This window comes from Carlito syrichta, unplaced genomic scaffold (assembly GCF_000164805.1).
Source record: "Carlito syrichta isolate Samal-C Ts95f unplaced genomic scaffold, Tarsius_syrichta-2.0.1 Scaffold304560, whole genome shotgun sequence".
In the NCBI taxonomy this organism is placed as follows: Eukaryota; Metazoa; Chordata; class Mammalia; order Primates; family Tarsiidae; genus Carlito; species Carlito syrichta.
In genome coordinates, this window is record NW_007248656.1 from 107,472 (window position 1) to 130,543 (window position 23,072).

General features: G+C 58.1%; 1 protein-coding gene across 1 annotated transcript; it reads left to right on the plus strand.

Annotated features, from left to right (window-relative positions):
• Positions 1 to 4,298: 4,298 nt before the first annotated feature.
• PWWP2B (PWWP domain containing 2B) lies at positions 4,299 to 20,931 on the plus strand. Its single transcript, XM_008060223.2, has 2 exons — positions 4,299 to 5,900; positions 20,091 to 20,931. The coding sequence occupies exon 1, from the start codon at positions 4,338 to 4,340 to the stop codon at positions 5,880 to 5,882; it is 1,545 nt and encodes a 514-aa protein (XP_008058414.1). The 5' UTR covers positions 4,299 to 4,337; the 3' UTR covers positions 5,883 to 5,900; positions 20,091 to 20,931.
• Positions 20,932 to 23,072: the final 2,141 nt, after the last annotated feature.

Consider the following 23,072-nt stretch of genomic DNA (forward strand, 5'->3'; position numbering starts at 1 on the left):
AGGGCTTAGAGAAGGCCAGCATAGAAGACTCACAACCCTTTGAGTGAGGACCCTGGGGGCTAGCTGTGACTGCCTGGCCCACCTGCTCTCACCGGGAGATCCTGGAGCCAGCGCCTATGTGGTTAGGCAGGCCCTGGAGGAGGGGCCACTCTGCTGTCCAAGCTGCGGCTTCTCCTGCCAACCTGTTTTCCCTAACTCTCTGAGTAAAGGTGCCCTTGTGCCCCCAGCAGGCCTGGCCAGCCCCCGTTTCCTGCACGCTGTCCTGTTGGCTGCAGGGCCAAGAGGGAGACTGCAGACACTTTCTCAACCAATACCAGGTAGACAGCCTGAGGTGGGGTCTCAGGTATCTGGACTCAGGCTCCCTGGCCGAGTCTGTCGGAAGGGCTGTGCTCCTTCGGCCGCGGGCTGACCTCGGGCCTGGGCTGTTCTGGGGCTGGCTGGACCCGACACCCAGGTAGGATCCGGGGGATATGGGTGAGTTGAGACTCAGCCACTTGTGTCTCTCAGAGGACCTCAGGCCTGGTCCCCAGGCCTCCGTGTGCTGGCTAGCCCTCTGCCATGCCGTCCTCCAGGCAAGGGGGGAGGGCCTCTGCGTCCCCGGGAGCGCCAACTTTCTGTCCCTTTAGGGGTGATACCACCGTGTTTTTTGATTTGGGGTCTTTTTCCCCATGAGAGACTCCTGGGCTTCTCTTCCCTGCCTTCTTTGCCCAGCCTTCTCTCAAAGCAAAGGCTGTCTTGTCTACCCCTGAGCTGCTTGAGGATCTGTGTGAGGTTTACTTCTGGGTCTCTTCCGTTTTCTGTGTGGAGACATGGGCCAGCCTGGTGCTTGAGGCCTGGTACTCCCTCTGGCGAGTCACCACACCCCTGTCCCCAGGGTCCCTCCCCACGTGCCTTCTCACTCCCATGGCCGTGCCCGGCTGGTGGCCCTGGAAGTGCAGTGTGGACCCGGCACACTCATCTGGCTCTAGGGCAGCCAGTCCTCCCACCTGTCGAGACCAGCAGTGTCCTCTGTGGGGCACGGCCAGGTCCGTGGGGACTCTGTCCCTGAGGCAGTCAGCGTGAGGGCCACAGCGGCAGTGGTGTCCTTCCAGAAGGCCACACCTTGTGCCCCAGTGTCCGGGACACGTTGCTGAGGTTCTTCCCGGGTCAGCACCATCTGGATGCCTGGAGGCAGCCGACCCCCACTGGCCCCGCGACCCACTCAGCTCCGGCCACAACCCCCAGTCTGCCCAGCCTTGCTGGCCCATCGATGCAATGGGAGTGACAAGCATCTGTTCTTCGTGCTTCGGGGGTTGAGGTTCCAGCAGCCTGGGGTACCTGCTATTCACTTTGCAAGATCTCCAGGGCCGGGTGCTCCCACCCTGTCCCAGCCTGGGCAGTGAGCTGGCCCCCCTGTGTTTACCAAGCGGGCGGGTTGGGGTGTGGCCTGGGCAGGGCGGCAGCGCCAGGAAGGAAGTATGGCTGCCTGCTGTGCCAGGGTCACCGGCCATTTCTGCAGGACCGGCTTCTCCAGTGCCTGGACGCTGGTGCTGCTATGACTCAGGGTCACGACGAGGACGGTGCGAAGCCCAGGCTGTTATCCAGTTTGATCTGCCTGGGAAAGGACCAGACCCCGGCCTGTGCTTAGAGATCCTGGGGCCAGTGGGGTGGGGCGGGCTCCTCTGTGGGGTCCTGGAGGAGGGGCAGCCCTGAAGTCCAGGCTGTGGCTGCTCCTGCCAGCCTGCTTTCCCTAAATCCCTGAGCAGAGGTGGCCCCAGGAGGGCCCTGTGTCCCCAGCAGGCCTAAGCAGCCTGTTTGTTCCTCTGTGCCGTCCTCTTCCTGCCCCCTCTTGGGGCTCCTGGCACTGTTACCTCAGCCCAAGACCCTGAGCTGTTAGGGTGCCGTGTTCCCCACCCCTAGTGAGGGTCCACCTGGTGGCAGCCCTGAGAGGGCTGCCTGGGTGACTGTCTTGCTGTCCAGATGTCCTTCTGGGGCTGGACTGGGCCTGGTCTGTCCCTTGAGGATCCCCCGATGTGTTTTATGAATGACTGCTGTCTGAGCTGTCACGCTCTGACAGGAGACTGCTGCTCCTGGGGGCTGGGGGCTTCCTGGCTTCTCCTTTCTCCTTGGCGACATCCTCCTCATTGGAGGCCCTTTGTGGGGTACAGTGGGCTATATGGAGGGGTTCCTGGCTGTCCCAGCAGCCGAGGCAGTGAGCATGCTGGCCTGCACGTGCACATACGGGCTTGTGTGCGAGCACACAGGTTTAGTTCTTAGGATTCTCAGCCTGTTTCAAATACTCACCACTTAGTGATCCCTGAAGGGAAGGAGTCGGATGCTGATTTCAGTTGAGGGCTCCGGTCCCGACTATGAGGCCAGGGGACTCAGGACACCTGCCTGGAGCCCCAGGTGGGAACGAGGCCCAGCTTCAGCAAGGGCTCTGCTCCACAGGGAGACTCCAGCAAACTCTTTTTTTCTGTAAGGGTGCAGATAGTTAACGTCGGCTTGGCTGGCCGCATTGGCTGTCACGGCTATTCTAGGCTGCCGCTGTGGTGAAAAGACAGCACGTAAACGAGCTGTAGGGCTACGTGCCAGTGAAATTTTATTCACGCATGCTGGGGTGGCCGGGCTTGGCCTGCCGTCCCTGGGGTCCATGGGTCTGTGCTCCTTGGGCTCTGTGCCCAGTGCCTGTCCAGGGCTGGTGAGAGGAGCCACCAACTGGCATGGGCCCCAGTGAAAGTCTCAGCCCACCAGAGTTGGAAACAGCAGCATGCCAGCTTCCAAGGTTTCTGCAGGGTCCGGTGAGATGGTGTGGCACGCATGGCTGGCTCTCGCAGAGATTGCTGCTGCCTCACTCAGCCCGAGGCTGCGGGTGCCATGCAGGTGCCCGTCTGGAGTAGGGATGGCCTCGTCCTCTCAGAGGGCAGGAGTGGGTGGGTGAAGGAGGATGGGCCTTCACCCACCCTTGGCTGCCCCTGCCACGGAGTAGAATCCCCCCATGCCGTGCCCCTCGGAGGGACCCAGGACACCGCTATGGGCGCATGGTGGCACTCTTTCCCAGCTGACCTTGCTGCTCTCACAGTCTGTCCCCCCTTCTCTCTGTGCCTGTCTCTTTCTCGCCATCTTTCCCTCTCTCCGTCTCTCCCCCACATCCCTTGCTCCCCCATCTTTCTCTCCCTCTCTGTTTTAGCTAAAGCAGTCTTAAACATTAAATCACCTTTGTTAGGAGTTATGTGTGTTCGCCGTTGAAGAAACTTGTCTTTCATCATACAAAACAACATCGGTGTTTCCCCTGATCGTTTTCCTGGTGCGCTGAGAACAGCTTATGGGACTAGATGTGACTTGGTGACATTCACTGCACTTGGGCCTTGTGAAAGATGTCGCCATGGGCGTGTGTGCAGCAAAGTGGCCTTCCACTCTAGAATGCACGCTGCTACCGGCTTCTGACAACAAAACCCCCAAAGCCATGCACAGTGGGACACCACCTGTTAAATGGAGGCCACCAGGCCCAGAGCTTCCCTGGCAAGAGAATGCCTTTACTGGGGACAGTGTGTTGGCTGGGGGTGACGACTGGCCTTAGCTGTGGGTCCCCCAGAAAGTAGGTGCCCCTGTCTTCTTGTGCCCCTTGGCCTATGGATCGTGTGGCTTTGTGGGTACCAGCCCCAGCCTGATGAGGGGTGCCAGGTGGGTGGAGAGGCACTTCCACGTTGTGGTGGGCAGGGTGTCGTGGATGAGGTCACTCACTGGGGGTCTCTGGGCCTCTCGGAGGCAGCAGAGCTTGAGAGGGCTGTAGTTCGGCTGTGGTCACGGCTCTAGGCACGTGGACCCTCCACTTTCAGATGCACACCAGGCACCTGGGACCCTGTCCTGGACCCTTTAAAACACAAAGCCCACCCTCAGGCTGCCCAGAAGTATTCCAGCTGCAAGCCCATGTTGTCCCTGTTGCCACGGACTGACGTTTGGATGCTCCGTGCCTGTCAGACCAGAGAAATGGCTGGCCTTGAGTCCATGTGCCGCATGACTCTGTAAAGTGTGTGAGCTGGCCTGTGGTTCCCAGCACAGGAATACGGAGGGGACGTTCACGTCTGGGTACAGGCCAGGAGTACTGCCCTGGACCCAGGCACGTGTCAGCCTCCAGGCCTGCTAGAGAGCGAGGGGCTGGGTCTTGGACCTGGGAGCTGGGCGGCAGGGAGGTGGGCGTGCCTGGGGTCCCTGCCGTCCTCACTGTCTGTTTCTGTCTCCCCACTGCCAGGTCCGGCCTTTTTGGCCTGCCCCCATCGGCTCCACCGCCCCCTGTCGACGACCCGCCCACCGACAATGGCCACGGGCAAGCCCCCGAGGAGGGGGACGGAGAGGTGATGCAGCTGGGGGCCGGTTCCCCGCCGCCTCCCCCTGGAGACCAGGCCCCCAAGACCGCTGGCCCCGAGCCGCCCCCGCCCCTGGTGCCACCGCTGCCCGCCGGAAGCCAGCCCTCATTCCCGCCGTACTTTGAGGGCGCCCCCTTCCCTCACCCGCTCTGGCTGAGGAGCACGTACAAGCAGTGGGTGCCCCAGCCGCCGCCCAGGCCCATCAAGCGCACCCGGCGGCGTCTGTCCCGCAACCGTGACCCTGGCCGCCTCATCCTGAGTACCATCCGCCTGAGGCCGCGCCAAGTGCTCTGTGAGAAGTGCAAGAGCACCCTGAGTCCCCCAGAGGCCAGCCCCAGCCCCTCAGCCGCCCCTCGCGCCCGCAGGCGGCTGGGCAGTGGCCCGGACAGGGAGCTCTGCAAGCCTGAAGAGCCCGAGGACGGCAACCCCATGGCGGCCACTGCCAGGAGGAGCAAGAGGGAGCGGCGGGGGGAGGACAAGGCCCCGGCCGAGCAGGTCCCCCGCAGCCCGGTCATCAAGATCTCCTACAGCACGCCCCAGGGCAAAGGTGAGGTGGTCAAGATCCCCTCCCGCGTGCATGGCTCCCTGCAGCCTTTCCATCCCCAGCAGGCCCCGCACGAGGATGGCCAGGATCCCGAGGCGTCACGGGACACTGAGCCCAGGGACAGGCCGCCGGGTGGGCCGTCGGCTTCCATCCCCAAGCTGAAGCTGACACGGCCCGTGCCTCCCAGTGCAGACCTGCCACCCCCCAAGATCCGCCTGAAGCCCCATCGCCCCGGGGACGGCGAGGAGCCTGTGTACCGGGCCGAGCTGGTGGAGGAGCTGAACGGTTATCGGCACGACCCGCGGGTCAGCTCACCAGCGCCCCGTGCAGACGACCCTGCCCACGGGCTGGCGGACTTGTCCTCAGGAAGCTCTGGCGAGGACGAGGACTTCAAGAGGTGCCCTCAAGATCAGCGGGGACACGGCGGCTTGGCTTTCCTCGTCAGCTGCCCTGGGAGGACAGCAGACTGTGCCAGCGAGTCGGTGTGCAGCAGCGACAGCCTGGATGAGGCCAAGTCGTGCAGCTCGGAAGGGGCGTCGGCAGACGCAGGGGACCTCTCGCCCGGTCGTGGCACGCCCGTGCCTTCCTCGTCCGGAGAGACTCACCAGACGGTGCCCCCGCTGACCGTCAGGCTGCACACGCAGAGCGTCTCTAAGTGCGTGACCGAGGACGGAAGGACTGTGGCCGTGGGGGATATCGTGTGGGGCAAGATCCATGGCTTTCCTTGGTGGCCGGCCCGTGTGCTTGACATCAGCCTTGGCCAGAAGGAGGATGGCGCGCCCTCTTGGCGAGAAGCAAAGGTCTCGTGGTTCGGCTCTCCTACGACGTCATTCTTGTCTATTTCAAAACTCTCCCCTTTCTCGGAATTTTTCAAACTGAGATTTAACCGTAAGAAGAAGGGGATGTATCGGAAAGCTATAACCGAAGCTGCGAATGCCGCGCGACACGTGGCCCCAGAGATAAGGGAGCTGTTAACCCAGTTTGAAACGTAACTTTGGGTCCCCGACCAGGTGAGTGTGTGCCACATGGCAGTCTCCTTCCCTGGGCCGCCCTGATCTGTCGCTCTGCCCCGGGCCCTGAAGCCCAGGAAAACTGCGTGTGCCCCTCAGCTTGTTTGCACGGCCTGGCCGTCTGGCTCACTCTCTGGGGGGAACCCCCCGGAAAATGGTTGTCCTTCCTCACTGGTAATGTCATCTGGGCTTCGCAAGTTAGCAAGAGGTGCATTTAAAGTAGCCTAGTTACCACCAGCCGCCTGTTCAAAGGACCAAGCTAGTTTATGCTTTGTAGCCGTTTTTCAAAGGCACGCCGTCAAAGATTTGCTTACTCTTTCGTTAGCCTTTTGGAGACAGGGGTGTGGTTTGACTTCTGTTACTCACTCTGAGGGAAGGGACGTTCGCCTCTCTTCCAAAGATGGAAGCCACGTCCCCCTGCTTAAGGACAGGCCATCCTGGATCTTGAAAGGGAAGAGGGTGATGTGAGCCTCCTACCCTCAGGCGAAGGCCCCCGCCTCAGCTCTCCAGGTCAGCCAAGCCCCTCAGTTCTTCTTCCTGGGCACTGTGGGCTCTCTGTTGCCAGCGGGCTGCCTGTTGTGGCCAGGCGCCCGGGTCCTGGGATGGCTCTGGAACCTGGTCTGGGGATGGCGTTTCTGTCTCACACTGGGCCTCTCCTCAGAACTCTGTGGAATCTCCATCCCAGCCTTCCAAGGATTCCCTGTGACTGGGGGTCCATCGCACCTTGTGAGACGATAAGAGATGTCACCATGTGGGGCCTGGGGACGTCACTCCACGACGTGTCTGTGGTCACCACTTGGGGCTTCTGGAAACCTGCCAAGGGGATGTGTCCTGCCTTGAATGTCTCCATGGGCTTGTTCTCATCCGATCTGGGTGCGGGTGGGGTGTGTCCCACAGGGCCACTTGCCCTGGTGGTGATCCAGAGGTCTCCGAGTGTCAAATTCCCTCTCCGTCCTCCCCTGGCTGGTCCTGGGCAGGCTGGGGGAGGTCTCCTTCTGGGGACAGGCCTCCGTGCTTTTCTTCGTGGCTCCGTGGTCTGATGCAGAAATTCAGGGGCCAGGAGAGCATACAGAGGGCAACAGTAGTCTGTCTACCCTGGCTGGGCCTCTGCGTTGGCCTTGGTCACCTCCAGGGACCATCCTGCCCTGGCTGCCTGCTTGTCCCACCTGTCTGGCCTCACAGTCCCCCAGAGGACTGTCCTTCAGGCCTCAGCCTTTGCTTGGGGAAGGGGGCCTGAGGCGCCGTGTGTACCCTTCACGGCTCTGCCATGTGCATCCGGGATCCCAGGAGAGAGGAAGCAGCGATGAGAGGCTGAGAAGCCCCTGGAACCTGGGCTCCCGGGCTGCCCGGCGTCTGACCCAGCCTCGTGTCCCTCCTTCCAGACACCTGGTGCATCTGCCTCATTCCCAGGAGTCCAGGCATGCACCTCTCGCGTCTCTGCCGTTCAGGCCCGTTTCTGGTCTGTTCTGGGGCCTTTGTAGGGAGGTGGGGAAGGTGCCAGACAGGCGTGTTCGAGTACGGGTGTGGGCACTGGCCTCTGTGCTGGCCTGGGCCATAGGCCCTCTGTGCAAAGCTGATCCCTGCCTCTGCCCTGTCCAGAGGCCGACAAGGAGGCTGTGTTCCCCTCTCCTGTGTGAAGATTCTTCCTCACACTGTGACTTCAGTTCCCAGTCTCAGTGGCTCCAAGGACTCAGACAGTTATGGGGAGATAGATGTGAGCACCACACCGAGTCTGCCCAAGTAAACCTGGTGGGCTCAGGAGGCCCAGGAGGCCTGGGCTGGCAGGACGCCCTCGCCGGGGAGAAGCTGCAAGAAATGGCCTTTTGGTTCAAGTCTGGCTCTGTTTATCCGGAAGCAGAGGAAAAATCTCACCAGACGAGTTTGCCTGCCTGCTCAGGGGGCCTGTGCCTACAGACTGCTGCTTCTCCCTCAGGGCCTGGGCCAGGGCCAGCCTGGCTGCCCACCACAGCATGGAGCTCTGGGAGTGGGGCTGCTGGATCCTTTTGACACCAACGCACAGAGAGGTGTCTGCCTGGTTGGCTTTTTGGTTTTTCCCGAGGCTTGAAGGCTGGGTGCTCTGCGTAACCAGAGCCAGCATTGAGCCTAGGGTCTCTGGCTCCATAGTATCGAGCCTGGGGTCTCCCACTTGGTTGGGGTTGGTGGTCTCCTGGAGACAAGCTTGCTTTGAGGTGTCAGCCACGCCCTTCTGGCCTGCTCTTCGTACAGGAAACGGGTGGCCCTGCCTTTCCTGGGAAAGGGGGTCTGACCAGCCCCCTCGAGAGCCTGGGTCACAGTGGCCGTGCCCAAGGGGGAGGAGAGGGCTGGCGAGGGCCCCAGAGCTCAAGCGCGGTGGCCTGCTGGGAAAGGTTGTCTTCCCAGTCCCCAGTCATCATCTGCCCCTGCAGCCCCCAAGGCGGTGCCAGCAGCTTTCTGAGGCTTGGGGGTGTCTGTGCCGCCTGCGGCACATGTCAGGAGTCATCACAGCAGGTGCAGCGAGACACCGAATGCCACACTGCCTCCCAGACAGACTCCTCGCCCTCACCTTGCTGGGGTGCCGGAGGCCCAGGGGTGGGCTCTGCGTGACCCCCTGCAGACCACAAGGCACCAAGGCACTGGGCCCTGGGCTGAGAGGCAGCATGGGACTGCCCCAGGAGGGACTGCCCCAGGATTCGTGTCCACCTGTGTGGCAGGTTCAGGTGCTCCTGCACGCCAAGTCCTTACCAGGCTCACCGAGGCCGGGCTGGTCCCCAGGGGCAGATGTGGAGGCTGCTTGGCCTTGTCCCAGCTGGTCACTTGCTGCTGTTGACATCACTGTGTCTTCATTTCTTGAGGTGACAACAGCACCTGCCTCTCAGTGAGTGGGTGGCACACGCAGTCACAGCCAGCCCTGGGAGTGTGTGACACGTCGGCAGCCACCTTTGGAGGTGATCACAGCTCCCTCTCTGGCCCAGAAGGAGAAGCTGTTTCCCTGGGGGCTCCTCCCACACCTGCAGGGACCCCCTGAGGGAGGACAGTGTGAGGGTGGGAGCTGGGCTCCAGGGCGGGGCGGGCCACGGCCACCAGACCTCATGGGAGCAGGCCTCGTGCCACCCACACGGGGGTCCTGCGTCTGGCTGGATGGAGCAGGCACCCTCCTCCTCCCACGTGCTGCCCAGGGGCCAGACTGGTCAAGGGCCCCTGTAGGAGCTGCCTGGCCAGGCTTTGTCTGCAGATGGGAACGGGGACCCCTAGAGTGGAAGGCCCTACCTGCTCCCTCCACGCCGTCTGGGCCACCGTGCCTGAGAGGTAGCAAGAGCCCGGGTCCTAGGGGCTAGAGTTCTTGCTCTGCTCCAGACCCGCGGTCCCTCCTCTCTGCTTTCCCCGGTCTTCCTTCACCACCCACCCACCCATCCACGGAGGGCCCATCCCTGGACGTGGGCTAGGATGGGGGCAGAACGATTGTGGGCCCTGCCATGGTGCGCCCGGGAGGGCTGTGAGCCAGAGTCCCCAGACATACAGGTAATCATACGCAGAAATGTGCTGAGAAGACAGGAAAGAGGCCTGGGCCAGAGCATCCGAGGAACTCGACCTGGACTGGGATACGGGAAGGCTTCCCAGAGGAGGTGGCAGAAGCCGAGATCTGAACAGCGAGCTAAGCAGGAGCTATGGGGTTCTAAGCAGGAGGAGGCCAGGGCAGGACTCGGGGAGGTGGCGAGAGAGAGAGAGAGAGAGAGAGAGAGAGAGAGACCTCCTGGGCCTGGTGGCCCGAGGCACAGACTGGCCTTATCCTGACAGCAAGGATGCTGTTGAGGAACCGTGAGCTGAGAACTGAGATGGTCTTGTTATTGTTTGTCAATTGAGAAGAAAACAACCCTTTTTTAAAAGCTGACAGTTTTAAAAAAAAGAAATGACCCCCCCCCCCCGCTATGAGGATAGGGAGAGTGATAGAGTGAGGGGAAGCTAGATGAATGTGGCTCCTGGACCAGGAGACCATCACCTGTGTGTCCCTGGTGACACTCTGATTCGGGGGTGGCTCCCAATAACTGGAGGCGTCTCAAGTGCAGAACTCAGAGACCAACTGGGCTGAGGGCTGGTGGCATGGAGCCACATTTGTGGGTGATCTGGGCAGGGACGATGCCATGGGGGACAGAATGCAGAAAGGGGGGACCCCACGGAATGACTCCTTGAGGGAGAATGCTTCAGAGCTGTGAGATGACAGATGGCGAGATGTGTGCGGCTCTGTGGGAACAGGAGGCGGGGTCAGAGCGTGGGTCGCACTGGCCGGCCTTGTGGGAAGTACCCGAGGAGACAGGGACCTTGTCCACCCTGCACCCAGCACCACAGCCATGGCGAGGGGTGCTAGGTGGACAGTCCCCTAGGGTTGAGGGCCACTTGGGGACTGCCACAGCGGCACAGCACACCCACCCAGGTGTCCTGGGAGCTGTGAGCACTGTTGGGGGTACCTGGTCCCGTACAGGCACCTGCCATGCTGCCCTGTGAGCCTGGGCCCTGCTGGGGCAAAGCCAAGCGGCTGGCACGTGGGCTGGAAATGTGGCATCTCCCTGAAGGAAAGATGGAATGTCTCCTAGTGTCCCAGCCTCTCAGGCCCACAGGCTGCTAGCTGGGACGGTCCAGCCTCCCTTGCCTAGGCAGGGTCTTTGGGGGATTCCCATGGAGCAGGCGGGCCTCCCCTGGCAGTTCAGAGTACTGGCTTTTCTACTTCCCTGAGCTGTCTGTGTCTGTGGGTCGGCCTGTGCTTGGCGTGAAATTGCGTGGGCCCCTGTAACACATGACCACACACTGGGGGGCATAAGACAACAGACATTTATCCTTGTGTCTCTGGGGTCTGAAGTCTGGAGTCAAGGTGTGCAGGGCCAGCTCTGCTGTTCCAGGGAGCAGCCTTCCTGCTGCCTCCAGCTCCTGGCGGCTCCCAGCGCTCCTCTGGCCGCGTCCCTCCAGCCTCTGCCTCCATGGGCACCTGGCCTCGGCCTCTCTCCTAAGTCCCCCATGATGGTGTTGGGGTCCTCCTCCAATGCGGGAAGTGTATGCATCTCAGCATCCTCAATTCTTACCACATCTGCAAACATGTTACCATAGAAGGTGACATTCCCGGGTTCTAGGATGAGCAGCTGCTACACCCCTTCACTTGACATTCCCCACGTACTTTGCAAGCACCTTAGATGTAGCTTAGGGTCCACAGAAGGGAAGGCCAAGGCTGGGGGGCCGGGCTTGCCCAGGGCCCACTGGGCAGCTGGTGGTAGAGGCGGACCTCAGCCCCTGGGCCTGCTGGGTCTGATTCTGCAGCAGCGCCTACCTTGGGCCGTGAGTGGGGCTGGTGGGCTGAGCCCTTTGGTTTGTCGGGGGATGGAGGGGCTCATTGTTGCAGAAGGATCGGCCGCAGTGCCGAGAAGGCTGTGCAGGAGGAGGCAGTTTCGGGAGCACCGCGGGCCACTTCCAACTTTCAGCTTCGTGTGTGAATTTCTCCTGGGAAATAAAAGTGTTCATCGGGAAACCATCCAGTACGGCAGGACCATGGCGGCAGAGGCTGCGACCCGAGGCTTGCGAAAGTGTGGTGCTTGCTGGCCACTCTGGGATTTGGCCTCCAGATCCTGTCTCCAGGTTGTGGCTTCTCCTGTTTACGTTTTCCTTGTAGCGCCCTTGAGCGGCATGCCCCAAACTGCCTTTCTCTTTCTTCTGACTCTAAATAAGAATGTGCTTCTGCCTCCGAGGACAGGTTTTTCAGCTGACTTCCCGCATTGCTTTCAGGGAATGCAGGTCTTCTGCGAAGGTTGTAATTATTTTGTTCCAGAAGGAAACGAAGGCCTGTAATTTCCAGCCTGCCACGGGGGCTCGGGCCCCATTCCACCTCTTGGCTCCGGCAGTCTGTCCCTGCCACCGCCCGCCTGCTCTCAGGGCCTCTCGGTGGGTGCTAGGGTGCAGGCGGGGTGTTCAGGGCGGTATGGAGGCGCTCGGGTGTTTGGAGTGGCCCTTCCAGGGCTCGGTTGCTGGGGGTGTGGGGACTTTCTCAGCCTGACGGGGCGGGCTTCTGGGTGGCCCTGCCCTCGCAGCCAAGCACTGTCCCGCCCACCCGTGAGATGCCTGATGCCTGGGAAGGTGCTGTACCACGTGTCTCAGCTGCTTCCTTGGCTCACCTCCAGCTCCGAATACTTGTCCCTGACTCCTCTAGGATTCAGTGCCCCTGGCCAGAGCACCAGCCTCAGGGTCAGGGGGTCTGAGGGGGAATGGGTGGGGTCTTCTCGGCAGGACCCCTCCGGGGCTGTGGTGGCTCCCGTCTGTCCGGAGGCCACTCTCTTCTAGTGACCCCAGGGTCGGTTGTGGGTCTGATGCCTTCTCAATCAAGTTCACCCAGAGTTTTCACCTGGGATTCTGTCCACCACTGATGATCGTCTTTCTAGGTACCTGGTTCACCAGGGATTACAAGGTGCTGCTCGCTGTCTTCATTGGCTCACTGGAATTCTTCCAGAAAAGAGCCCTTTCTCACCACCACCAGTGACTCCGGCCCAGGCTCCTGGCTTCTCTCCCACGCGTGGAAGTTCTGATAGAAAGGCAGGCAGAAGCCGGGCTCGGTGGCTCAGCCTGTCATCCCGCGCCTTTGGGAGGCTGAGGTGAGTGGATTGCCTGAGCCCGGATTTGAGATCCGCCTGGGCAGGCGAGACCTCATCTCTACCATAAATCAAAAAATTAGCCAGCATGGTAGCGCGCGCCTGTAGTTCCAGCTACTTGGAAGGCTGAGGCGGAAGGATCGCCGGAGCCCAGCAGGTGGAGGCTGCGGTGGCCGGGAGCGGCCACTGCACTCCAGTCTGGGTGACAGAGTGAGACTCCAACTCAAAAAAAAAAAAAAGGCAGGCAGAGGTCGGAGCTGGCTCCCAGCGCTTCCAGGGTGACCCACGAGTTCTCACACAATCTCATGTATTTTTTAGCATATCTGATTATTTCAGTCCACACAGATGTGACTCCGCTGGTGCTCACACTGTCCCATCTCGAGTCGGGGGGCCCATGCCATCTCCTATGTCCCACGGTGACCATAGCAGTCTTTGCCAGTGGCCTGGCTCCCTGCTGTGCCACCTCCTTTCAGGCTTCCTTTGCCCATTTTTGACTCAATCCTGGGAAGAGCCACCTCGAGGAGCCCAGGTTCCTCCTGGGAGATGTAGCCTGGCGCTGGGGTGCCCCGTCACCCCGGGTCTGCTGTTGTTTCTAAGCCTTTGCAGTCAACAGAGCCAGGGATTCCTATTTTCCCTTAAGCCCCAAATCTTGGCTCTTAATGATATTAGCTTAGTTATCAACTTTGTAAGTGCAAAAGTTAATATATGTGTGTCAAAATTTATTTAATGTATGTATATCAAATACTTAATATATCTAAAATGCCCAATATATAATGTGTCGTACATTATTTTAACTAATGTTACATATAATACTATTTCATCATAATCCTACATAATAGTTTCAGAATAACACTGCCCCTCACAGGGAGAGTCCCCCCTGATATCACCAGTGGGAGATTCGTGAAAAGGTCTAGGATTTCCCTCAGATCTTTTGGTCCCAAGATTTGGCCCTTTGAGGTCCTGTCACACTCCTATGTTTCAGAGCCATTGAGACAGTTCCTCTCTCTGTGAAGTCATAGCTTCAAAACACAGTTAGGCCCCTTTGTTTCATTTCTTTCCTCTTGTAGAAATTCCTGTTCTTAAGCCTACTTGTGTGATGTAATTCTCTGACTGTCTCCATGGCTCCATCATGGTTGCCCACCCACCCCTCTCCCCAGCATCCCGGGCAGGGTCGGGGAATAACCAAGTTACCTGTGTGCCCACCCCTCGGTGAAAGTACCGCCACACGCCTCCTGTACCTTCCTATCCCTCTGACTTTCGTGGAGATGGCGTCTTCCTCCTCACAGTGCACAGAGCCATGGGAGCACCCAGTGCCCACAGTGCATTCTGGGTCAGCCCAGTCTGTTCGTGACAAGCCATGGTAGAAGCTGTGAGCCACCAGCATTCTGGGCTGTGGAGACAGCCTGGTGTGGACAGGGCACTGCCGGTGTCCTTCGGGCTCCAGACAGTGGGGATGGTTGGAAGTGGGTAGGTCAGAGGCTCCAACCAGGTAGGGGGTCCGAGGCCTCTGAGTTCCTGAGGATGTTGTGTGTGGAGGTCTCAGCCACTGGGAGCAGCCAAACTGGGCACCACAAGCAAGCCCTATGGGCAAGGGCCATTCCAGGGAGGTAGAGAGATGCCAAGTAGCGGCCAGTCCTGCATGGACCTTTTGAGTTGGAGTTTCTGCTGCCCTGAGAGGAAGGCTTCCTTGAAGCCCACTGCTGTTGTGTGGGATGGGAGGGGCCCCAGCCTGAGCCATCTCCTCTGGAGGCCCACGGTGCTGTGCGTTTTCCTAATGAGGATAGCAGCTGATGGATGTTTAACGACATTTCCAAAGGTCATGCTGTCGTTGATGGAGAGGGACTTGGACAGTTTTAATTATCTCCTGGGGCTGTGTGTTTCTTTGCAGCAAAGCATGGTTGCCTTTGGTTTGAGCCCCTTTCAAATCCTAAAATACTGCCTTAGAGGGGGTGGACTGAGCAGTCTCCAGGTGTGGCGGAGACACCACCTGTGTTGCAGCACCTGCCCTGGTTTCTGCAGAGCCTCCCAGGCAGGCCACCTGACTGGCCCAGCCCACAGCCTGTACCAATTTATGGACGTCTTGGGAGAGACCCCCTGGTGGCACGAGGGTGCATGGGTGGGGCTGCCCAGGACTCTGGGGCTGGACCATCCACCCCACCCTGGTGTGTGGACTGTCATTCCAGCTTGCATGCTTATGAGCCCACAGGGTGGGGTGGGGCATCCAATGGGGCTATCACAGCGGTGTCTCCCTTCTGAAAAATGGAAACTGATATTTGCAGGATTGTGTTCATATGACTGGATCTAATCCTGTCAAATACTGCTCATAAAGGGATCCTTCATCTGGTCATACTGAATCTACTGGGCTGGAGGAAGTTATTTCCAGGACTGAGGACATATAAAGCCTTACAGCTTTAAAACACTGCCATGTGGCCTGGTCAGGAGTCCTCGGTACTCCTGGCAGGCCTGAGGGTGCTGTTGGGCCTGGATGGTGTCAACAGGGCCTCAGGGAGCCTCCTGGGATCTGGGGGTCACACTTCCGTACTTATGCTCATGGACTCACGTGTCCACACACACTTGTGTGTACACATATGCACCCACAAATGTGTACACATGAACACACTTGCACTCTTGTATCCACACACTGTGCACGCACACACGCTCCCAAGCACATCATTTTTTTTTTTTTTTTTTTTTAGTTGGAGCCTCACTCTGTTGCCCAGACTGGAGTGCAGTGGCCGCTCCTGGCCACCGCAGCCTCGACCTGCCGGGCTCCGGCGATCCTTCCGCCTCAGCCTTCCGAGTAGCTGGAACTACAGGCGCGCACTACCATGCCCGGCTGATTTTTTGATTTATTGTAGAGATGAAGTCTTGCCAAGTTGCCCAGGCGGGTCTCGAACCCGCGGGCTCAGGCAGTCCGCTCACCTCAGCCTCCCAAGTCGCGAGATTACAGGCTGAGCCACGGAACCCGGCTATCATGTGTTTTTTAGTGATTATTTTCTGTGCGACCCCATGCATAGTCTCGTTTTTGAAGTTCACAATCACACCTATTCAAGACATCACTTTTTGGCAGTTCATACATTTGTGAGCAGCAGTCATCAATTACAAAGCACATAAAGAGCAAAATTTGAACAAATACTTCTGACAAACACCTGAGAACTCACCAAGAATTGCAACCACTTCCATTGAACCAGAACTTGATAGATTAGTTTTACAAAACAAGGTCAAATTTTTCACTAGTTTTATATTCTCATTTTTCTAAACTTTATAATAAAAATATTTTTAAAAGAAGTCATATTATGTATATATACTAACTATATTATATAATTGATGTGCGGCCCAAGACGATCCCTCTTTCCTGGATGCAGCCCAGGGAAGCCAAAAAGTTGAATAGCTCTGGTCTAGATCATGTGAGCATCACAGCGAGAAAACAGTGCGTCTCATTCTTGCGTGCTGGATCCACACACTTGCCAGGCACGGCAACATTGGGTCATGTTCTGCCCAATGTGGAATATTTTCTCAGGACCCTGAGTCGGTGCCTTTGCCTGGGTAGGGAAGTGGCTGCTGCCCAAGGTCAGAGGCAAAAACCACTGTCCCTGAGCGTGGGGAGGGTCAGCATTTGCCCCAGGCTTCTGCCTTCCCTGCGGGGGACATGGTCAGAGCTGGGGCCTGGGTGGACTAGATGGAGGGGGTGGGTGGTGCTATCTGACTGTGGTCCTTAGCAGAGGCGGCCTGACCATCTCCGTGCACCGCACCCCCGGTACCCAATCTGCTGTCCAGGCGGACACAGTGAATGAAACCCTGGCCAGCAAGGCCATGGGCCTCATGGGGTTCCCCTCTCAGGCACAAGCCCTGGTTATTTGGGGAGCAGGGGCTTCCCTTGGTGCAGCATCTTATCCACAGATATGAAGGGACCAAACAAGGTGGCTATGGCTTCGTCCACCCACCGTTCCCAAGCCGCCCTCTGGCCTCCAGGATTATGGTCACTGCTGCCCTCACACCACCCTCACCCTCTCTATGGTGCTGGATACCCGGGGCTGGCGCACCCCTCCTCCTGGGTGTACTGTGGGCTAGGTACTTCCCTTTTTAAGTGGGTCTCTGTGTTCCGCGTCCCCTCACATCCCCTCTCCTGGGGATATGGAGGGAGTATGGGAGGGTCTTGGTAGCCATCACAGGCAGTGCTGATAAGGGGCGGGTGTTCACCCCTGTCCTAAGAGCACCTGCAGAGGGAAGGACAACCTGGTGTCTCGATCAACGTGTCTCCAAGGGCATGACATTCAGGGGTGGTGTTTGGTGGGCTTACACGACCCCTTCAGGTGGGCAGTGGTCGGGGATTCGAGAATCAGGCCCAGAGTTTTGTCTTATGGTTTGGGTCTATTTTTGCAAACAGCAAACAGTGTCCAGGGAAACCATGCCACCAGCAAAGATACACACAACCTTCCCGCAACTGATGTTTGCCCATCCATGGAGCTCCCCGCCCCCCATGCCCCTACTGACTCACAGAGGGTGTGCTGACCATTTCCCGAGGGCAGCAGGGGGGCTTGGGGGCCAGAACATGGGGACTGTCCTGCACGCCCCAGAGTCAGTTCCTGTGTACAGTCAGGAGGTTTTCTTATCTCCTGAACCTGGAGACCCTGAGAGTGATGGTTTCCAAGGAAGGATCTGAGTTTTGGATGTGTTTTACTGTGACTGCAGTTGGTGGGCCTCTCTGACCCTCAGGGGGTGGGTGTGTGTGTGTGTGTGTGTGTGTGTATGTGTGTCAGGCACAGTCTCTTCTTCCTTCCCCACCTCACTGGGCGGTGTCAGGTGCTCAGACTACAGTGTCTCGGTGAGGAGCTCCACTGAGGGCAGCTGGGAGGAAATGTCCTTGGGTCTTCCTCACCCCTCCTGCCTCAGGGTCTTCTGTGGGCCCCTGAGGAACCCAGTGTTTACTCCCTGTCTTATACCTGGGGGCTAACACTGCCTCGTGCAGGAAGGTCTGGGGAGTCCAAGTATCCCCACACGAGGCCAGGTTGGACCTCAACAGAGGATTTACGCCCCATCAGCCAGCCCTGCAGGGCCTCCCAGGGAGGGAGGGACCTACTCCCTGCCAGGGTAGGTCCTGGGCAACCCAACCATCCCCCTGAAAGGCTGGCCTGGGGGGATCTGGCCTCCACTGTGCAGAACCCACTTGGGGTTAACCTGGCCCAGAGGCAGCTGCTTGGAGATAAATGGCCGGTTCTCTGTGAAGACCTACCTGCCTCATGTGTCTTGTTAGCTGTGAATGGGAAAGGCCTTGATTCTTATTTCACATGATAGTAAGATGGTCCCCAATGCAATTTCTTTTCTTTTAATTTTTATTTATATCAATGTGATTTATGTTCAAATTTTAAAAGTCCGCTAGTCATATAAAGTATATAATGTAAATAATGTATCTTCATTTTTCTAAAAGATGGACTTATGCTGTTTCTCTGTTCTTTTTCAGTTTGGACATTATTTATGAACGTTTTTTTATGCACAATGATTTTGCAGTCATATAATCTGCTATTTCCTACCACACAGGCATGCAAGCATAATTTTTGGCTAAATCAAGGTTCAGCGCTTACATTATTAATTGCAGCCTATATAGATAATCATAAGTGTATTTTTTTCAACTCCTGCAGAGGTGATCTTTGCCTTCTCTTTGGCCTGCTTAGTTTTTATAGTCTTGTCATTCATTTGTGTCCAGCTCTTGAAGACCAAAAAAACTCTAAAGCTCTCAGGCACTTTAGGTCTTTGTTTCTGTTTTCTACCTCTGTCCTAACTAACTTCTTCAAACACCGTGGCTTAAAACAACACTGGCTTGTATTTCTCACACTTCTATATGTCACGGGGCAGTGGTGTTGGCCAGGTCAGACGTCTCAGCTGGGATAGTGGAGATGGCCAGCGTCCCCTTACACACAAACACACTCTCTGTCTTGCACATACATACACACTCACACACACACACACACACACACACAAAGGGGGGACCCCCCAAAACCCCAGAATTTATGTATAAAAATTATGTTCATTCTTACATTTTAAAACTTTAGTCACCATCAAAGTACTCTCTGTTTAATGCAACACACTTATCGAGATGCTTTTTCTACTGTTCAAAACAATTTTTGGACTTATCCATTTGGATGCCTTTTAGTGCTTATGCTATTTTTTTGTTTCACCTCTTCCACATCAGCAAAACATTTCCCTTTGAGGACTTTTTTCATCCAGGGAAACAAAAAAGAAGTCTCTCAGACTGAGATGGGGTGAATAGGGAGGTGGGAAGTGGGGAACACGCCCTTTTGGTCAGTGCAGAGTGGGCAGGTGCATTGTCATGGTGGAAGAGCCAGCCCGCCTGTCTGTCAGACTCGGGATGTTTCTTCCACAAATCGTGACTCAATTTTCTCAAAACTTACAGGTAGAAACTGGGTGACCGTTTGATCTAGGGAACGAATTCTGAGCTTGCCTTCCAAAAGATAGTTCCGGGTTTATTTTGGGGTCTCCCTAGTATACTTTCTCACACACACACACACACACACACACACACACACACCTGCATGCACCCACTAGGCCTCCTCGAGTGCTGGCTGGTCTTTCTCACAGCCAGTGATCTCAGGGCAGGCAGAATTTCTCCTGGGACAGCTCATGGCTTCCAGGAGTTTCCTTTTCTCGTGGGACTCCTTCCCGGAGCCACCTTGACCCTCCCTCCCATGTACTGTTTCCAAGACCCTCGTCCCCTCCCTGGCCCTCCTCCTGCCTCCAGGTGCTGGGACCACCCACCTGGGAGGTGACTGGGAGGTGGGCTGTGCTGTGACTCCTGCACCTCCCTCTCCACCGACCACTGGGCGGATCATTTGGATTGAGAAAACCTTTCCCTCAATCTGTTGGATTCCAGGGGCCGCTTTTTTTCAGGACCCAGGACTGGCCTGGAGACACCAGGCTGAAGTGACCATCTGCCCCCAGTTGGGTCTGTCTGCCTGGGGTGGCCACCGGAAGCATGTCTGGGTGGCCAGGTGGGAAGTGGGGGTGCAGTCAAAGCAGAGCTGACACCTAGGGTCCCTTCCACCCTGGGAAAGGATTTTCTTCTCAGGGTCTAGCCTCTCCACCCCAGGGGGACTCCCTTTCCAGGAATGTGTTCTGGGGAAGCAAGGCTTAGAGGGCTCAGGGCTCCTCCTGGGCTCAGGTCTCTTCAGATGGGGTATCAGTAAGCTGTGAGGCCCCTGTCACACTCTGGGGTCCCTCTGCACCAGGAGTCCTGGCACATGCATGACCGCTAACACCCACCATGAGGGCCGGAAGTTTCTAGTACAACAGACTTCTCAGTTCCCCTGTGTGTCTGGCCAAAGGGCTGCTTGGACTTTAGGGTGTCCTGTGGTCCAGACCCCTGAGCCATCGAAGCTCCTCCCCCAGGCATGGCCAGGCCATGGATGCCGAGAGGTGGAAATCTCGATGTGCTGAGGGCTGTTGGGGGCTGGCGGACCTTGCGGCTCCTGCGTGCACCAAGAGCCTGAGGGAGGTAGCTCAGGCGCCCCGGCCTGACACAGACCCCTCCTGGCCCCCGCGGTGACCTCTGCCTCTTTCTCTTTCCCCCAAGGTCACTGACAACGAGGGCACAGCTCTTGTGCTGGAGCTTCTGACCTCCGTCTGCGGGACCCCTGTGTGCCTTCTGGCCGGCGGTGTGTGGAAACACGCTGGGCACGGTGGCCATCTGGCATGAGGCTGCCCAGAGACGAGTGGCATGTCCAGGCTGGGGCCGCCCGGAGCCAGCGCCTCCTCTCTCAGCCGAACGTACTGGTTGCCACCACAGCTCTGGCTTCCCTGCTTTGAGAGGCAGCCAGGACGCGGTGACACCTTTGCTGCTGCTGCTGCTGCTTCATGTGCTGGGGGTGTGGCGGCCCCCCGGCGAGGGCGTCTCCCGGAGGAAAAGGGCCTGCCGCTGGCCTCGTGGGCTGCTACGTGGGTGCCTGTACCCAGCCACAGAGGGTCCTCCCGGGAACAGCCATCTCGGCCACTCCACTTGAGGCCACCCCTAGGCTTCAGAAAAACCAAATTGCACACGTGGGGTTCTCCTTCCTGACTCTTGGGTGCCGGTCTCGGGGCACTTGAGAGGCGTCTCCCCCTCCATGTTCATCCCAGAGTGTGGTCCCACCGGGCACCCAGCACCTCCGAGGTCTCCGTGTCCCTGAGATGCTGCTATGAGTTTCCAGTACTGTGAGGAGGGGAAGGACTGTTGCTTTCAAACAGGCTTCAGCATGACAAGGAAAAACAAACCTGCTCTGTCGTCTGTAAGAGTGTTTTCCTTTCCCCCCTTTTTGTCACTTTAAAGACCAAAAAAAAAAAAAGAACGAAAGAAAGAAAGAAAAGAAAAACAGAAAATTCATCTTCTGCTCTTGTTTAAATGTAAAGAGAATAAAAGGCAACCTGTGTTAAAGGCACTAGCGGTGCTGCTCTGTGGTTTGTTCACATGTCGCAGATAGAGCTCGAGTCCCTCTGGCGCTGCCACGAGGGGCCCATGGCCGCACATGTTAAGGTGACACCCCCCTGCCGTGGCATCTCGCTGTCATCACAAGGGACGCTGACCCGTGCCCTGAGGCCCAGGAGGACAGTCTGCCTGGGTCCCCCCAGCCTCGGGGCCTCCCTTGAGGTCCCTCCAGGGTGGAGACAGCACCAACTCAGGGATGATTTTGCTTCTTTGTTTCTACTGGTGAAACCTCTGACTCTCGGCTTCTTGTTTTGCTCATCCAGAGCCAAGCCACCCCCATCCCAGAGATGGGGGTGGCTTTGCTTGTGCCTGGTCTTGCTAGAACCTTCTGTGTTCTCAGGGTACCAGCCCCTCAGCAAGGATGTGCACATGCCGTGGAGGCAACGGTGGGTCCTCTCCCGAGACAGATGAGGGTCCCGACCATCGTGGTTTCCTGGGGTTCTGGGCCTGACGGGGACCGTGGGGGTTGTTTTTAAACTTGTTTGTAGCAGCAGAGCCCTCTTCTCAAATAAAATCAACCCCCCCAAAAAAAACCTCTGCCATCTGGGGACCCAGGGAACACGCAGCCTGGGACGTACTTGGACGTCTTCCTGGAGGTCAGCTGTGCAGAAACCGAGCAGGGGACAGAACAGAAGGCCGTGCTCACGTGCACTTACTTGTGGGATGAATTATGCATCTTCGAGAACTGCCAGGCCAGTACCTGCCTGGACCCCGGAGTGGGGTGAAGGGGTGATCTTCCTCCTGCTGAGGATGAAAGGAATGGGCCCTGTCGTGTGCTCCCCTACCCCGGGGTCCGCAGCAGACAGCTGGGAAAGGGTTGGCTTCTCTAGGTGTCTGCAGCACCCACCTTCCTCCAGCCGGAGCTGCCAGGGCAGAGCCAGTGACAGCCACTGGAACCACAGGGACTGGTGACTGACCCCACCACCCAGGGAGGCATGAGGACGCTCCAAGAAATGGAGGACGGGTTTTTCCCACGAGCCACGGGCTCCAGGCGATTCCTTCAGCCCAACCTGCTGGGGAGGTTCCGCTCTGGGGCCTGGGACTCGGCGCCTCTCCCGGGGGATGGGGAGCTCAGGAGTGCCCGCCAGTGGGCAGCTTTCCTGGACAGCACACGGCCTTCACCAGGCCAGCGGTTCTGAGCTGGCTCCCTCGACCAGCGGCAGCGGCACTGCCTGCCGACACGAGGAGATGTGAGCCCCTGTGGTGTCAAGGCCCCGGTAGCTGGTCCCAGAGCCTCGGCCCAAGAGTGGTGCACCTGGACAGTGTCCATCCAGACTGAACTGTGAAGGACTCTGTGAGTCAGAGACTCCCTGCCCTGTGGCTCTGAGGATGCGGGCTGACTGTGGGCACCAGCACCCATGAAACTCAAGGCTGCCATGGAAGCTGGGAGAGTCCCTGGAACACTAGTGTCCTGGGAGGGGGTCCGGGGAATGTTTCCCTGGCCGCGAAGCTTTGGAGGCGTTGCCACTTGAAGAGGTACACACACACCCGCTTACCACAGGCTCCGAGTCCTGGAATTCAAAACAAAACAGCAAAGCTCTGCTTGGTTGGCTCTGCCTATGGAATCCTTTCTTGGGTCCCGTGGGCACTTCCTGAAGCTGTCAGAGATCCCTTGTACAGCTGCCTCTGGGCCTGGCCCTGTCCCCCTGGCTGCCCAATCCCTCATGACCTCCATGCCACCTATTCCTCCTCGGGGACACTCTTCTGCTGGGCTGGGGGCTTCTGGCTCGGCGCTCCTCCCACTGCCTATGGGCCGAGTTACCCAGGGCTGCTTCCTGCTAAAGTCCTAGGAGGAGTGGCCAGGTGGAGTCCTGAGCTGCCCCACTCCCCTGCCCTGGGCATGGAGGGACAGATACTGCTCTAACATCTCTAATTAAAAGTGAAGGTAGACTGGGTTCGGTGGCCCAGCCTGTAATCCCAGCACTTTGGGAGGTCAAGGCGAGTGGATTGCCTGAGCCCGTGGGTTCGAGACCCACCCGGGCAACCTGGCAAGGCCTCGTCTCTACAATAAATCAAAAATTAGCCAGGTGTGGTAGCACGTGTCTGTAGTTCTGGCTACTTGGAAGGCTGAGGTGGAAAGATCGCCTGAGCCCA

Bases quoted from the DNA above. Each gene is read 5' to 3' on its own strand.
- PWWP2B (XM_008060223.2), top strand. From the start codon at position 4,338: ATGCAGCTGGGGGCCGGTTCCCCGCCGCCTCCCCCTGGAGACCAGGCC.